We start from the raw sequence: 17,500 nt of genomic DNA, 5'->3' as shown, positions 1-17,500 counted from the left end.
TTAAGCCGTGGAATAATAAAAACAGGTGATAAAAACAGATAATGAAAAAAAAAAACGAAACATTTCCAGCAGTGTATGAATTTCAGAGCGGTAATACAGCAAAGCCGAGTTAACAGGTGGCACGAGGAAGGCAAAACTAGATTCAATTAGTCAGCCGATTTTCGGCTCAAACCCAAACTCATTTCCTCAGGAGACGCGATGATGAGCAGTGTGGGCCAACGGAGAGAGCGGTGATTTTCTGCTGTGGGGCACCTTTAACAGGCAGCTGCTCAGAGGCGGGCAGTTCCATAATGGGTTTCTGAATGGAGCTCAGGAGGGCTGGGTGGGACGCCACCGCCGCCGCAAAGCATCTTCACAAACAGGCTGCTTGGGTGGTCAGCGTGTGCTCGGCTGTGCCGGGGCTGTTTGCAGGAACTGTCAAGTTGACAACTGAGTAAAACTTCTGACTGGCTAGCACTCCACTCTCATTTGTGGAGAGCGAGCGTGTTTTGTTTATGCATGGCTGCGTTAAGGATCCAGGCATCTCCCATCTCATTCTGTTTCCATCCACAGAACTTTCCAGTTACTTTTTTTTTTGTTTTCTTGTTTTTTTTAGGTAGCGTAAGCCCATGAAATTCGAGAAGAAAAAGAAAACAAATATGAAACTGTAACACAGTCTGTATTGGCAAGGTACAGTATCTACTCCCCATGAACATTTTCACAAACAACCATAAACATTAATGTCTTTCATCAGTATTTTATGTGATAAACCAACAGAAGTAGTACGCAATTGGCAATTGTGAAGAAGGATGAAAGTGACAGCCTTCAAGTTTTTGGGGATATGACTGCATACCTAAAGACAGACTACTTTTTTTTTTTTTTTTTTACAATATAGCACAAAAGACTGCACGGAGAATTTTCAACTCTTGCCACAAATTTTCAATTGAAATTTTGTTCAAGCCTCGACAATCCTTTATTTAAACCACTCCATGCTCGTATTTCATGAATGCTCTCATTTTCGTTTTAAATGTTTGCGCTAGCACTGTGATACTGTGGTGTTTTTCTAAGGAACATAAAGTCCCATAAAATACACCAAAGTCTGGGGGCTGTAACGTGACAAAATGCAAAAAAATGTTTTGCAAAGCATTCTGAGCTCTCAACATCCATAATATAAGAGGAGGATGTGGAGAGGACAGTGAAAAGCCCTGTATATATTTACCTCTCTGTGTAAGACTGGAGGCACAGACGGTCCTCTGGGTGTCTCTGATGTGGGAGGGAGGCATCAGAAGCCGTGCCTCTCCTGTCTCTTGCCCTTATTAAAGCGATTGCACGTCTTATTGGACTGGGCGAGCCGAGAGTGTGTGAGCAGCATGGGTTATTATAAAACGCCTCAGCTTACAGACTCATACGTCCGTGTTTATTTGCCTGCGCCGCACGTGGAGTGTGGGAGTAAGCAACTTTGTGCCGTCCCAACATCTTCATCCATTGTAGTGGCGTCCACCAAGAAAAGAGACCCAACGTTCTCCAAGTTTCAGTGACGCATCAGTTCAATTACCAGCACCGACCCAAACATGCTTTGTCAAACACCGACTCCTCTCTTCTCTCTGTGCGTCTTCCCACCACCGGTCTGGCTCCATAATGAAGCGCACTGTTACCCGGGAGCACGCTACACACCAGTGCACACACAATGACTAACGCAGAACAATATAAAAATGCACAAGTAAGCTCACACATCTGGCTGTGTGCACAAACATCGGGTACTTAGCTTTCATTTCGCAGCCTGCCTGCATGACTGAGCCCCTTACAGGTAAATAGAACAGCTCTCAATTTCATTAAGCAGCTCTGTGCTCCATCAGTTCTGTATGGCCCGAGTTTTACTTATCCAACTCGACGTGGCAAACTCAGCATAATGGCACGGTTCTTTTTGATCCGTGGATTGTGGGGGATATTTTACTGTACACAGTAGGAAATACCACTATGAGTGATATATTTTTGAAGATCACTAAACCTAGCAGCAAGCAGCCTTTCATCAAACGAGACCAAGAATCAAAGAGAATACCGGCATAGCACTTAGAATGAAGTTGTAGCTCTTGACAAGATCTTGTTGAAATGTTCTCTTGTGTACTATAATTTTAGACACGACGCCACTAGGAAATTCGGAATCGCTTCACAATTTGTGCACTTCAGCAAACCCCTGATCAAAAGCTCCAAAAATGCAGATGAAGCTTCCATATTTAAATGTAATAATAATAATAATAATAATAATAAAAAACAAATAAAAACAGAAGTGATAATTTTGCTATTTGAGGTGAAATGTTCAAACATTTTATACCTGTGGCTGCCTGAAGAATGTGACCCCACTGAGCACCAAATTACTAAGATATCTTTAGCCCCAACACACTGAACTCAGGCAATTTAACCCCATTATGGAGTATTTATGGGTTTCCTCACTTTAGCTCCTTGACTACAGCTATTTCTCTTTAACTACAGTTAAAAACTTCACTATCTTGCTCTGGAACATTTATTTTTATTCCTCCATATTCCTTATACAGTAGAAATTGCTGTCTTTTGTATATTTTTCCATAAGTCCCATAGTATTATTTCACAAGCTGATGTTTTTAACATATTGGGTTTCATTTATTTTCAAATAAGGGCTGTAATGACACACCTAGATCGCAAGACTATATAGTCTTGAGTTCATAAGCAACAGATGGAAATTTAACAATATTTAAACCATTTTAACAACAGTTGAAATAAATCTGAATAGGACTGAATGCTGATATGAATATGGAATAACATTGTGCAAAATTGCAATGATTTAATCAGTTGTGTCTAAATAATGTTTCCCTAACTCGACCTCACCCTGAAGAACTCTTTAGGAAGCATGGGAGAGGCAGAGTCATGTTGTGGGGATGCTTTCTTCAAAAGACACAAGTGGCTGGTCAGAGTTGACGGCAAAATAGAGGGAGATTAATATGGAAAATCTTGAGAAAAAAAAAATCTCCAATATGGACAAAAACCCATTTCAGGGCTTTAAAGTCTGCTAATGTCTAGAGATTGGGGTGGAGGTTCACCTTCTGGCAGGACCACAACCCTAAACATACCAGTAGAGATACAATCGAATGATTAAGATCAAAGCATGTTGAAACATTACAGTGGCCCAGTCAAAGTTCAGACCTAAATCTAATTCAGAACATATGGCAAAGGCTGAACATTGATTTTCACAGACCCTCCACAAGCAACTAGACTAAGCATAAGATATTCTGTCAAACCATCAGTCATCACCCCAGACCCGCAGCTGTAGTACGCAGTGAAAGGTGAATCTACAAAGGATTAACTCAGCGGATATGAATATAAATGTACACGACATATTTAAATATTATGTTGTGTAAATTTCTGTAAAAAAGAAAAAAAAATACATTAAAAAAACCCTGTAGAAACCTATGCATCCTTTTTATCGCATTACATCATTTCCCAGTAAAATACACTGGAGCAGTGGCTGTAATGAGCTAAAATATTTGGGGAAAAAAAAGTTTTGTGGATTAAAGAAAAAATAACTAAATATTTTGTTTGACATGGTAGTACATAAACAACGAAATGTGATTAATTTACAATCAATGATTTTCTTTCACATGCGGTTTTAAAGGTTACCTTTGATCATCGGCTAACTTCAAAAGAGCCTTACTCTATATTTTAAGATCTTTCAAAGCTATCAGAATCAGAAATTTGGAAATGTTTTAGAATTTGTCTCTTTAATCAGGCAAGCTCTAAATTTGCTTTTTAATCTGTTAATGAGAACAAAATACTGTTCAGCCTTTGCTTTATCCAAGGGTTTATGACCGCATTTATTTTATAGTTGCATATTTTCTGAGTAATCAGACAGAAGACGTACGTGTGCATCCCTCAAACTTTCAGTGCATCATTGTTTGGAAACCACAGCCAAAATTGTTTCAGTCAATACACAGATTTTTTTTTTGATTTTTTTTTTAACTCTCACTGGGGATTTAGACCTGTGCAGAGACAGAGCAACATGTCACTGCTGCAGGGAACTGGGCTGAGACGAATGAAAGTAAATTCATGTGGTCTCAATTGCCCTGGAATCAAAATCTATGTTACTGAAAAACTGCAGCTGAGACTTGCGCACAAAATACAGAATGTTACATAATATGCGATATGAAAAAAATAAAATGAGATCTAACACAATCCGTTGTCTCTTTAATTAGGCATGCTAAAGCATTATGTATTCAAGACAGTGAGGTTGTTGAACTGCGAGTACTGTCACCTCTGCTTAAAGCGAAGATTCACTCCAGCTAGTCTGTCTTGCTGTGATTTGAGCTCCCTGAGGAGAGCGTATGAGAAATAAACACTGGGGGGAAAAATAATTTACAACAGACTGGCGTCACTTTGCAAAAACTTCCAAAAGTTTGGGGATCTTGTAAATTCTCTCTTCTCTGACAACTCGAAAAGCAAAAGAGCAGATGTTGCTTCATCTCTGTCCATCAGCATCTGGCAGCCACCCGGAGTTAACCACAGGCGGATGTGATGGTATCAATATCAGTAAACACAAATACGCAAATGCACGTCCCGCAGCGTTGTCAAAGTCAAAGACCGGTTTGGTTTGAAAATCTCACCAGGATGCCTGACTTAAAAACAACCAATTATGACGAAAACTGCAATAAGTTTGTGGCAGGGAAATAATTATGAACGGCTATTTACTCTGATACCCATGAATAAAATTCAGTGAAATCGGTTGTCCTCAGATGCTCTGTAAAAGCAAAGGTAGTCCACCTTTGTGTAATTTAATCTCAGTTTAAGCAGCTGTTCTGTGAGGCCTCAGATGCTTGTTCAGAAACAAACTGCCTCATTAAGGCCGAGGGATAAAGCAAACAGGTCATGATACCTCTGAAGGAGCTGCAAAGATCCACAGGCAGTTATTAGTCTTACTCACCACAAATCTCGTCTATGTTAGAAGTGCCAAGGGAAAAAAGCTATTGTTAATTCAGTCTCATTTGTAGTTTTCCACAAGCAATGACAGAAGACTAAGGAAGAAGATGCTCTGCTCAGATTAAACCAAAATTGAGCCTTTTTGTCAGGCAAGCAAAACATTAGGGGGAAAACAAAAATGCTGCACAGCCAGAGATGTTCTCTCCATCTTACAACTTTGAGGTGCATCCCTGCTCCAACGCACCTGAGTCAAAAGAGTGAATTCCCTCTCCAGCAGTAACTCATCTCTGCAGAGGCCTGCCATCGATGATCCAGGTATGTTACAGAAGGGATGAATCTAAAAGCTGCAGGGGAACTTGGGCACGCCTGGCTCAGACCAAAACACATCCATTTGTGAAAATGACCTAATCTAATCTGAGACCTTCATATCGTCTTTCCACCTCGGGATTGTGTACCAATTGTCTTGGTCCATGACATAAAATCTCTATAAAGCAGATCAAGCAGTACGTGAACATCTTCAAGGATTATAAATGTGACCAACAGAAGATGATCAGACAGATGGAATGTAAAAAATAACTCTGTTACGAGAGCAGTACATTCCTACTGCTCTCGTAATTCCTAGGATGTTTAAATGTGTTAATAAAATATATTATAGTCCATTTAGATAATTTGGCAGTATTTAGTAGGTAAGCTGGGTGTCTTAAAGTAGACAGAGGTAATTGCTCTGCATTAGCATCTGCTGCCGTTTGGCTTAATATCATAGTTTTAAACGAAAGCTAGAAAATACGTGTTTGATCAAAGTGAATATGCAGCTACACTAGGAGTTTACAAAGCTGTCCTAAGCTCCCACAGACAAAAGAGTGTTTGTGAAGTCTGTGTGCAATTACAACGCCGCTGGCTCAGACCAGCCTAATTAAGCACATATCACAATGGAAGATGACAAGGAGCCGATGAGAAAACAAAGCAAAGGTAGAGGGGACAAAAAAGAAAAGCAAGTATCTAAGAGAGAGAAGGAAGCAAATGAAGAACTACTTTTTTTTTTACATGGTTAGAAAAGTTAGTGCAGTGTTTGACCTTCACTTCTGCATTACTTGACACCGACCTAAACTGTCTCTGACATAAACTGCTTACTTTACATCAAACGTAATGAGAAATGGCAACAGGCAGAGATGGGCTTCCCCTTCGGGAAAACGAGTAGGTGATGGGATTTCCTCTTTGCCAACATCGGATTTGTGTTTATGAGCCGAGTTTGCGACAGGAATGCAGAGGTATGGCAGGATGATTCTTGAATGTCGCAAGTAGACAGACTATAATACGACTGCCGACATGTAAATGTGTAAACATGGAAATGAGGGAGGAAGTAGACGGCGACATCGACAGAAGCATAATGCTCTCTGGAACTCCAGTGACCCGCGTTTACAGGCCTTATCCATGGAGGGATAAATTATGGAACAGTTGTGAATCCTTCTACAAGTAAGACGTCTATCAAAGATTGTCTTGGAGTAACTCCAAGAGCAAACCAACGACTCATCCAGGAGGTCAAAAAAAAAAACAAGAGAAACACAAGAAGTACTGCACGCCTCACTTGCCTTGGTTTAGGTCTGAGTGAACAAGAAAGAAACTGGACAAAAATGGCCTTAATGGAAGAATTTGAAGGTGAAGCTCACAAAATAACACAAAGATCTGTCTCACCTGTTCAAATTGAAACCCATCTTAATGATCTCCAAGACTACTGGCAGAATGTTCCGTGGACTAAGAGACTAGTGGAACGTTATGAAAGGTACAAGTCCTTTATATATGGTGTAACAATAACTTGGCTTTGAGAAAAAGAACATTACACCAAAAGTTAAATATGGTGCATGGAGGGGGATTGGACAGGGCTCCTTTGGTGCTTCATGATCTGGTTGAAATCCCAAAATGGATGGGACCAAGAAATCCGTTCTCTACTAAAAAAACCATGAGGTAGAATCAGTTTGCCACCTCAAGCCCACTTTGGTGATGATCAGAAGAAAACCAGCACGGCTCTCTCTGAATGGCTAAAAAAACAGTTTAGGAGCATTCTAGTCAAAGTCCAGAATTTCCTTTGATTAAGACAACATGGCATGACCAATAATCTTTCTAGACTAGGTTGGTTTGGATTTTTAACTCTTAGATGAATTTATTCATCATTTGAAAATGTTCTTTTTTTTTGTATTTGCTTTAAATATCTGATAATCAAATTAGTTTGAATATCGTAAATATTAAGACAGAATAAATCTATAAAGAGGATGGATTTTATGTAACTGTAAGTTCAGTTGAAGACCATGAAAGCCTGCATTCAATCCACATACTAAGTGCACAATATTACAACCTACATTTTACAGCTCAAATGATCTGTTTTGTGTCTTAACCAGTACGCAATTCAAACTCTCTACCACTTTTCAAAGAAAACCTACAGACAAAAATACACATCCCGTACATTCACAAGGCCGTGACCCATATTCTTTAATCCACTTTCAAGTGGGATGCGAGAAGCTATCATGTTCATTCTCTCTCATTTTTTTACCACTACTGTGGAACAGAGAATGTGTGTATGGAAAACAGAAACCAGAAATAACACAAGTGTCACATCATTCTTTCATCAAGGCTTGTATTTCAACCCTGCCTTGCATCATCTGAGCTTTGGAGGAAGCTTTGTGACAGAAAATAAGCCTATTCATATGCATAGTGATTACTGTGTGTGTGTGTGTGTTTGTGTGTGTGTGTGAAACATTAAATAGGTCTGGGTAATAAAGCTGATGGCTTGCCACCACTGTATAAATAGAGCCGGGGGATTTGGTCATGTTCAATGTTCCAGTTTCATTACTTCTGGGTGTTCGTCGGATCAAATGGGTTAGAACCAAGTTTCTTAACAGTGAGTAGCCAGAGATGAAAGCAAATAGCAGAGCACTGCATGGGTGATATTATTTTGCGCGACATACCTGACCACACCCTGGACAGTCGTTGCCATTCTCACAGGTTCTGCGTCGGGATTGGATGCCTCCGCCACAGGGCACGTTGCAACGTTCCCAAGCCGACCAGGCCGACCAGTACACATGGGGAGGGCAGGGCAGGTGTTCGTTACAGTACCTTGAGGGGAAGACGGTAAATAACACAAAGGGATGACGTTAGCTCCTTCTGGCTGTCACACTGAGCACAAGATCAAGTTTTTACACGATGAAGTCAGCCATGAACCTACAGAAAAAATACAAAAAAAAAAAAAAAGCATAGCCATAACTTAAATCCACAATCAACAGCCTTTGGAAGCACAAAATCAAGAGCAATCAGAAATATGAAATACAAAACCCCCACTGAAGTAGTTTGAAAAACCTGGAAATGTCTATGCCTGTTTGTAGCCTGGTGCAACAATAGATTACCTCTTTTTCTTTTTAGGTTTAAAGATTTAGATAGTGGGACATCTAGAGAAATATATTTGAGCATCAAGACTTGTGTCAATGTGTGGTTATTTGGCTCTTTGAAAAAATTAAATCATACTTTTCTTTTGTTGTTTCATTTTCTTTTGTGCACACATAAAAAAAAAAAAAAAAAAAAAAAAAAAAAAAAAAAAAAACTGACTCCACTGGTAAATTTGGTCAAAAACAGCCTCTGCTTTTGATCTACTCTCAAAACAACGAGATCACAAGATGAGACGATGCACAAGAATGTGTCAACAAAGACGAAAAGCAATTTTAGGAAAACTGAGAATAAAATGCTTTTGTGGATTACAAAACTGTACTTTGAGGAATCTATAGTAGCTGTGAGACAATTCAGTCCAGCTTTGACTGCTCCTTATATTTTTTTGTTGATCTCATTTCGAATGTCATGCTAATGGAAATTTAAGTGAAACGGCCATTTTGAGCTGACAGGATGGTCTGAAGCTGATGCCAAGCATGGACAATTAGCCACTTGTGACATTCTTGTAGTGTTTAGAAATTGTTCCATCTTATCTGTCGCCTTGTCACTCTTACTTCCAACTGGGTTGCCAAACGGCTTTATCAATATCTCTACAATTGACCGCATTCAGTCAGTTCAATCTGCAGTCTCTATTAGCCAAAGTCAATACAGTGCAACCAGACGACAAGTCAAACAAACTAGCTCCCGCTTTATTTCCCTCACTTTAAACATCAGTGTGATGCTTATACCTTTGTTTTAAATGCAATAATTGGAATTAAGAGATTATGCGCTAGTCTTCAATTCAAACAATAAAATGAGGGGTGTTTTTTTTTTTGCATTCATATTTTGCTTAGAGAGAAGAAATCACAGCAGAGATGAGTAAGGAAACTTCTGCTGCATTCTTCTCTCTCAGACTACTGCACTGGTAAGTAGCAGTAAATAATGCCTTTAATAACTGTTGCGAGCCATTTGGGTCCTGTAAGCACAAATGCCTTCTGCTCCCCACTCCACATAATTCAGTATTTGTCGGTGCTTTTCTCTCGTGATGGAAAATTAAGGCTCACAAAGACAACAGATTTCAGGTGAAATAAAAAGTGAAGAGACAAATCTATGCATCTCTTAGTTAACAAGAAAATTGGCTATTAAATGGAAAGCACAGTGATATAATATCCACGTTTTTCAAATAATGTAATGAGGAATTCATCTGGTAATCATAATCCATCAGAGGGAGAATGGTTGAAGTAAACAGGTGGCCTTCAGTCTTGGTTTGAGAAGCACTTTGTTTCTAAAGAACTCCAATCAAAGTTTCAGCTTAGGGACCAATTTTCCAACATGAGTTTTATAAGATAAATTCTCATCAGTCACAATATCTAATATCTGTACTATCTGGCAATCTCCATTTCAAGCTCTTGAACAGTTGAACAAGCTCTAGCAGGAAGAAACTTCCAGCAGGACCCATCTCAGCTTGAACGTCCATCTGACACGACCAACTGGGGGTTTTGAGAAGACGGAGAAAAATGCACAACAAAGAGAAACAGAAGCAGTGACCCAGAAACACTTTCTGTCTGGGTGATCTGACATGACACTGTTGCCGGACAGTATGCACACAATTAACAAAAATACAAAATGATGTACTTTAATAAAGAAGAAGCCAATGGAGTTAGAGAAATACAAGTGTTTCCTTTGCGTGCTTTGGAAATCTACTTAAACAACATGAACAAAACTAATTAAAATGCAAATGCAAGGAACTGTATTTATCAAACTGAAAATGAATAAAATAAACTGTGGAAAATGTGTTTTTTTTTTTCTTCTTAAGGGTCAGGGTTAGGACTCATTTGATGTCCTCTAATGAGTTTTATAAAAGCTTCTAATAATCTTTCGTGTTTAAAGGCGAGCACATTTGTGTGTCGTCATGAACAATGATATATCAGGGGGTTGCTGCTAAAAATTGCTGCCTACTGCTTTTGGTGAAGCAAATAGCATTAAATAACTTTTCTGAAAGGAGCTTAAAACATTACTTGAAGCTGCAGATAGGGATCAAGTCCAGGACAGCGGCTATAATGCAGAAGCAAACTAAACCCAGACATAAAGTGCTTAAAATTTCCATCATGAATCAATGACCAAGTCTGATAGTTCTCTTAGAGCAGTTGGCTTGAGATCCAAATTGTGAATAGTTTTCTAGAAACTTGTTGACAGAACCTCTGAGAGGTTTATGTGCATTGTAACAAAGACAAATGATATTTTATTTAATTTAGATTTAGCACCTCCGTTAAGCTCGCCATCCCTAATTCTGAGTATCAGTTATTATAGCAACTTGTTCTGTACAGTAGTTGTCAATCAGATATGTTAGTTTTAAAAAAAAAGGTACAACGTAAAAGTACCAACAAAAGTCAAAGAATTCTGTTCCTGCTGAAAGAAAATCTAGAAGTCAAATATTTGCTAAAATGACAAACTTTCGATTAACATGCAACACAGAGAGAGTATGAATTCAAATGGCCTTTTATGCAATGTCACATGCTGTTTTTATTTTAATTATGTAAAGCACTTTGAAATGCCTTGCTGCTGAAATGTGCTATACAAATAAANTTCTCCAGCCATTGGTAGGATTTCCTGATATCAGCCACTTCAGTTATTTGTCGGTGGTACATCCCATGTAGGGGCTTGTCCTCCCATGATGGTTCCTCCAGCACCTTGTCCTCTGTTCCCCATTGCCTGAGACATTCGCTGAGCACATCGTCCGTTGAGGCTTTGTCTCAATGGATTATATATATATATATATATATATATATATATATATAGATATTGGTGTCATTGCTCCAGATCTCCCAAGTTATAAACGTTTCCACATCAGAGATTTATGTGCGCCAAAGACAGAAAATAATATATCAATAAATAAATACATTTACCATTAAGTGACTTAAATAATGTAGGGTAACGTAAGTTTCAATCTATTTATTAATTTGTGGAGTATCTAAAGGATACTGGGAAATATAAAAATAAATAACTTTCACACACAGTTATTTTTTATCTGACGTTTATCTGCGTGGCCCGGTGACGTCAGACAGTCTGGTAATGTCACATATTTCCATTTCAGTAAACTCAGCCAGTCAGAAATAATCTGAACGATCTCGGAGTTGTCTGAGGAAATGTTCTGCTCACAAAAAACTAAAACTGTTTGTTTCATTCATTTAGTTCAAAATCAACATGAGCCAAAAGTTTGAATGCTGCGCTTTGCCTCTGTAGCTGCTGAGTTAATTCATTAGAAAATAATCACATTTAGTGTTTAAGTCAGCAGGAGGAACAGGAGCGCCTCAGGCTGCAGCCTCTGAGCAGATCATCATCAGTGACCCGTAGCGCCTGGTTCCGGTCCGGTCGCGTGCAGGACGTACCTTCTCGTCGTGTCCAATCAGCTGCTTGCACTCCTGGCAGGTGTTGGCGTGGCGCCGCTGGTAGCAGCGGACGCAGATCGGCTCCTCCGCCACCCGGATGAACGTCTGTCCGCTCAGCGACTCGCTGCAGCTCCGGCAGCTCGGCGGCTCGCTCATGGTTCCGACCTGCGGGTCAGAAAGCGGGTCAGAACCAGCGATCTGGAACTGCGGTTCTGCTGCGGCAGAAGGAGGGTAGAGTTCGGGTCTGATAGCAGAACCTCTGCTGGGTCAGAGGAACAGACAGGCTGGAACGTCCTCAGAGGTTCGGGTTTCTATTCTGGTTCGGCTGCCGACCCAGAATGCAGAACCACAACAATGGACTTCCTTCCTGCTCGTTGCTGGACTTCCTGTTCAGAAACATCTGCTGCTTCTTTCAGCAGAACTTCCCCCGAACCCGACCAGGTCAGACCCGAGCCCGACCGGGTCGGACGTGCAGAGTGGGACCACAGGCCTGGTTCTGGTTCCGGTTTGGCCCTGCAGCTCAGACATTAAACAAACACATTCCTTCCTGTCAGTTCTGGTTCTGGACAGGTTTACGGACCGGCTCGGTTCGGCCCGCTTGGAAGTCGGAGCAAGATGGAAAGTGTCCCCGGACGGTTCCGGTGTCAGAACAATCTGGATCATCAGGCGTCATAAACCCGTCCGTTACAGAACCCGTCAGAGCCTCTGGCTCAGATTACATTCAGAACCTTTTATGGAGATTTCACTGCGGCCATCTGGACCGGCGGCCCGGCTGCCTGCTCCATCAGAACCTTATGTTTCAGAAAATTTTACAGCTTTTCCGGACCGAACCGAACCGGGAGAGTCAGAAGCTGGAAAATGGAGGTTCTAGAACCAGATCCAATAAAGTTCTGAATACTCTCTAGAGTAACTTCAATGGGCTCTTTGCACGTACGGCGCTGACGTCACATCCGCATGAGCGAAATGCGGCTTTCTTGTTTCCGCTGTGAGTTACCATGACAGCTAGAAAAGACAAAGTCGTATTTCATACGCAAATAAAGAAATACTATAAACATTGTTATTTAACATTATTATAAGTTTTCATTAATTTCCAAGCAAGCCTGAGTTAAGAAGATGGTGGCTTGTAAATATTTGTTGCTACAAGTTAAAGCTAACGCCGCACAGCAAAGTTTGCAGCCTTCACTTCACTCTGGATCAGCTTCTTCAGCCCAAAACTACCGGAGGAGACGGATGGTAAATAAAGGAGCTTCCTGTGTTATTTCCATGGAGTCACTTCTGTATTCGGCCTGAAAGAGTTTATGGGAACCAGAGCCAGACAGCCGAGCAACTGGTCCACCTGAACACACTGCAGTAAACACCGTCCTATCTGAGCTCTGAACAAGAAACATGCAAAGGTCATAAACTACATAACACGGAGACCTTAACCTGTTATTCACGAGAGGACCCAAATTTGGGTCCTCTCGTTCGGTCCTGGAACCACAGACCGGGTGAGAGATTCGGGTTAAATCAGGTCCAGCTGAGCTCATCTGCTTCACCTTTGACCTTTCAGCTTCCTGCTGAGCATGCAAACCTGAAGAACGTTCCCAGTCAGATCTATTCATACGGAACGTTCAGCTAAAGAACGACGGAATAAAACAATAAAAGCATCATGGAGGACGTTACAGAGAAGGTGAGAAATATTTAGCTCCAAAATAAATATTTAGCTTGTTAACATAAAATTTAGCCTGCTAACTATGCTAAACATTTTTTATTTTGAAGCTAAGTATTTAGCATTGTAACTAAATATTTATATTGCTCACTCAGTTAGTCATTTCATTTGAAGATAAATCTTTACCTGAATATTTTGTTAGGTAACTTAATAATTAGTTTGAAGCTAAACATTTAGCTTGGAAAGTAAAAATGTAGTTGGAAGCTAAATTTTGAGTTGAAATTGTGGCATTTTTGGAATGAATAAGTAAAATGGTGAAAATATGACTTTGAAAAACGAATCCTGTTTTTTCCTCCGATCTGCTGCTGGGAGGCGACAGAAAGCTCCGAACATTCACAGATTCCTGTCTGGGGATGGAGAAATATGAATTATCATTATGCTGATGTTAAGGCGGAAGGATTTCCACAAAAAGGACCAGAAAGACTCCGGAACAGAACAGAACCAAGTTTACGGGTCTACCTGGTAAAATTCTCTTTTTTCCAGCTAATCTGAGAGTGAAATGTCACAAAATTGTGACTAATAACAAAACTGCTGAACTTATATTATCCTCTTTATGAGAGCAATAAGATTACATTAAAATAATTATAAAAATTATAAATATTTTAAGCGTTCTCCGGTCTCAGCTCCCTGCAGCACAGTTTGCTCATGCCTTGGTCCGGTTCTGAGTCTGCTTGAACCTTGAACCAAACATTTCCTGATCCGTTTCCGGTCCAGCGACAGAAACCTTCAAGTTAATTAACCAATCAGCTCCGAACTCAAGGTGAGGACAGGTGAGACTCTGCGCCTGCGCAGCTCACAGAGATTAAACCTTAAATGTGACCCCAGATGACCCCAGATGACCCCCCCCTCCCTCAACCGAGTCAGTAAAGGCGAACTTACCGTCGCGGATCTCCCGGGACTCCTCGCTGCTCCCACGCGTCGGGAATCTTCCGTGAAGTTTCCACGGACTGAGGCGGAGAGGCTGCGGCGCTGAGGCGGAGGAGGAGCGGACCGCCTCCTCTTCTCACGTCCCATTCTTCCTCATTTTCATTTAATTATTTATTATCAGAATCAGATTGGAGAACCGGAACCGAGTCAGTTTTTAAATATGTTTAATGAGAATTCAAACAGATCTTAATGACGCACCAGTAACCAAAGTTCACAGCCGAAGCGACAAAACTGAGCAGAAAATCAGATGGAAAGAAAAAACAAACATAGAAAATGTTACTATTACAAGAGGATTTTCAAATCCTAATTTAAGTTATTGTAAGATGATTTATTTTTTTATGTAACAACTTAGTTCTGAAATGAGGACATTTCATTTAAAAAGGGGAAAGTATGTAAGATGATTTATTGGTTTAAGGATTGGACTTTTGAGTTGTAATGTTTAATTACCTTCGTAATGAAATTATTTCACTTTTAAAAACGTTGAAATGGGGCTGAAAACACAGGTTAACATGTTATTACCATAAATTTGCTCTTCTGTTAGAAGAGCAAATTTTATAATAGCAAAACTCAAAAGCAGAATACATTTTTCGTGTAAGATCTAGTTTTGAAAAATGTTTCCAAAAAACATGAATGAATTTAAAAATAGTTCTGTTATCTCAACATCCGAGTCACAAAACTCAGGATCTGTTGTTCATATTCAGTTTCTTTTGCAGAAAGTCCTGACGAAGATAGATCTCACATAACTTTGAAATGAATGTATTAATTTAAGAACCGGTTCTTGTTTGAGCAGCAGGATGGAGGTCTGCCCCTTCATTCATCTGCAGGTGGAGTTACTCCGCCCCCTGCTGGCGGAGGGTCGTAGTTACAGCAGGAGTTCTGCTGCAGATGTTTGATCAGATTTATTCATCAATTTTTAAAGTTAACAAATAAAAGCTTCTCAGAACATTTCTGCATCACCAGCATCAGGCAGATGATCTACTGGAGTCGTGGTTCTGGTTCTGATGGTTACAGTTTGGATCGAAACAGCTTCACAGCTACTTAAAACAAAAACAAAAAAAGACGGTCATCGAGAAGTCGATTTTTGCACTAAATTTTCCAACATTTATTACAGATTAATATTTTAGGTGTCAAATTATACATAATTGGAAATTGTATTTACTGATTATTTTCTGATTTTTCCAATATGGCTGCCACAGTTGTTATGGAAAATGAATTTTTGGACAAAAATGACAAATTAAACAAATTTGGTGTCAAATCATAACCTACATATTTTGAACCAAATCAAACATTTTCTTGATGTTGTGTTTCCTTTTGCAGATGGACATTTTTCAAAATGGCTGCCATGGAGAATGTTTGCACTGAAACATTCTGACCATGAAGTTAGATTCACTGTTAAACACATCAGTACGCTCGGAGAAGCTAAACTGCTAAAATAAATGAGACCGATTTGAAACATAAAAACTTTATTGTTCTTCAACGGAAACAAAACACAAAGTTCTGCAGAACCTTTTAATTAAAAATCCACACCAAAATAAAAGCATCAAACTGATCTGTGGCTAAAAGCTTCTTCTGATGGAACCAGCAGAGTCAAACTGGTCCAGTTCTGGTTCTGTTCTGGTCAAACTGGGTCAGTTCTGTTTAAACCGGGCCAGTTCTGGTTCTGTTCTGGACTCTAAACTCTAACCTCACACTGAGGAATACCACTGACGGAGGTTCTATGGGTTCCAGTCGGACCTGCTGGGAACCACTAAGCTGGGCTTACTGGGAAACATTTCAGCTTCCAGAACCATCTGCATCCTAGACAGAACCTGGAAAATGGATCTGGACCTTGGAGTTTTCCAGTCGGCTTCCTGTCTGTGTTTCTGGGAATAATTCTGTGTCCAGCTGCCTGGTTCTGGAGGTTTTCGGGCCTCCAGCAGCTTTACACTGCGCTCCCGTTCAGAACCGGGCTCTTCTGGGCCGCCTGCTTGGTGCCGGAGGAAGTAGCCGATGTCCAGACGGCGCCGTCGAAAAGGCTTCCCACCTCAAACACTTCGTGGATCGCCTTCCGGAAACAGTGGAAGTTATAGTCGATCAGACCTGGACAGGAAGCAGAACACGGGTCACTTCCTGTTGGGCTCTTAAGGTTCTCAGTTTTCCACAGAAAACAAGACATTTTGTCCTACAGAGTACGGAAAACTGAAAAAGCACACGGTGTCATAAACGATGTGGTTGAGGTGGTGAGGAAACGCAGGTAGACCCAGGTAAAATGAGAATGATGAATTTAATAATGTAGCTCACAGTCTTGAACAGGCAGCACGGCAGAAAGTTAGCACACAGCTAATACCGGTAGCAACTGGATAACAGACATGTAAACGAGCTTAGGTCGATGCAGGACTTCACAGTTCAACTGCGTACGACCCATAAACAGACGTAGACTGACGGCACAGGGAAACAGTTACAAATGACGAGGATCTGACAAGGAACACAGACAACAGGTGGGGCTAAATACACACAGGGTAATCAGGGGGATACGACACACCTGGGGAGCAATCAACAGGGAGGACAGAGACTCACAGGGAACAGGACTACACAGGGAAAACAGGACTGAACACAGAAGAACTCAAAAATAAACACAGAAACACAGATCACGACAGTACCCCCTCCTCAAGGGGCGGCTACCAGACGCCCAAACAGAAAAGTCCAAAAACCAAAAACAACCCAGCAGGGGGGGCGGAGGGGCGACGGCAGGAGGGCCAGAGTCCAGAAAACAGTCCAAAACACAAAACAACCCAACAGGGTGGGCGGAGGGGCGACGGAAGGAGGGCCAGAGTCCAGAAACCAAACCAAAAACAACCCAACAGGGTGGGCGGGGGGCGACAAGGCTAGAGTCCAAAACTAAATCCTCATAGGAACAGAAAACAGTCTGGGGGCCGCCCACGGCACAGGAGGCGAAGCTTGGGCCGCGGTGGGCGGCATCTTCGGCGCAGGAAGCGGACCCCCTTGGGCGGGTCCGGCGGTCTCCTCCGCCGACGCAGGAAGCGAGGAGGCGGGTCCGGCGGTCTCCTCCGCCGGCGCAGGAAGCGAGGAGGCGGGTCCGGCGGGCTCCTCCGCCGGCGCAGGAAGCGAGGAGGCGGGTCCGGCGGTCTCCTCCGCCAGCGCA

General features: G+C 41.2%; 1 protein-coding gene across 4 annotated transcripts in view; it reads right to left on the bottom strand.

Moving 5' to 3' along the window:
• sema5a (sema domain, seven thrombospondin repeats (type 1 and type 1-like), transmembrane domain (TM) and short cytoplasmic domain, (semaphorin) 5A) overlaps positions 1 to 17,500 on the bottom strand; it is a 173,679-nt gene that overhangs the window by 52,650 nt on the left and 103,529 nt on the right. For all 4 annotated transcript variants that reach the window (XR_001424644.1, XR_001424643.1, XM_015029807.1 and 1 more), the window contains exon 15: positions 7,884 to 8,031. Coding sequence is in view for 2 of the 4 variants with exons in the window: in XM_015029807.1 (XP_014885293.1) it covers positions 7,884 to 8,031 (148 nt within the window). In the remaining 2 variants the exon portion in view is untranslated. The remainder of the gene's footprint in view (positions 1 to 7,883; positions 8,032 to 17,500) is intronic.

This window comes from Poecilia latipinna, unplaced genomic scaffold (genome assembly GCF_001443285.1).
Source record: "Poecilia latipinna isolate Pla-1442-1.1 unplaced genomic scaffold, P_latipinna-1.0 Scaffold164, whole genome shotgun sequence".
Lineage (NCBI taxonomy): Eukaryota > Metazoa > Chordata > Actinopteri > Cyprinodontiformes > Poeciliidae > Poecilia > Poecilia latipinna.
Note: the sequence above shows the minus strand (reverse complement) of the source record. Positions and strands in the feature narration are given on the sequence as shown.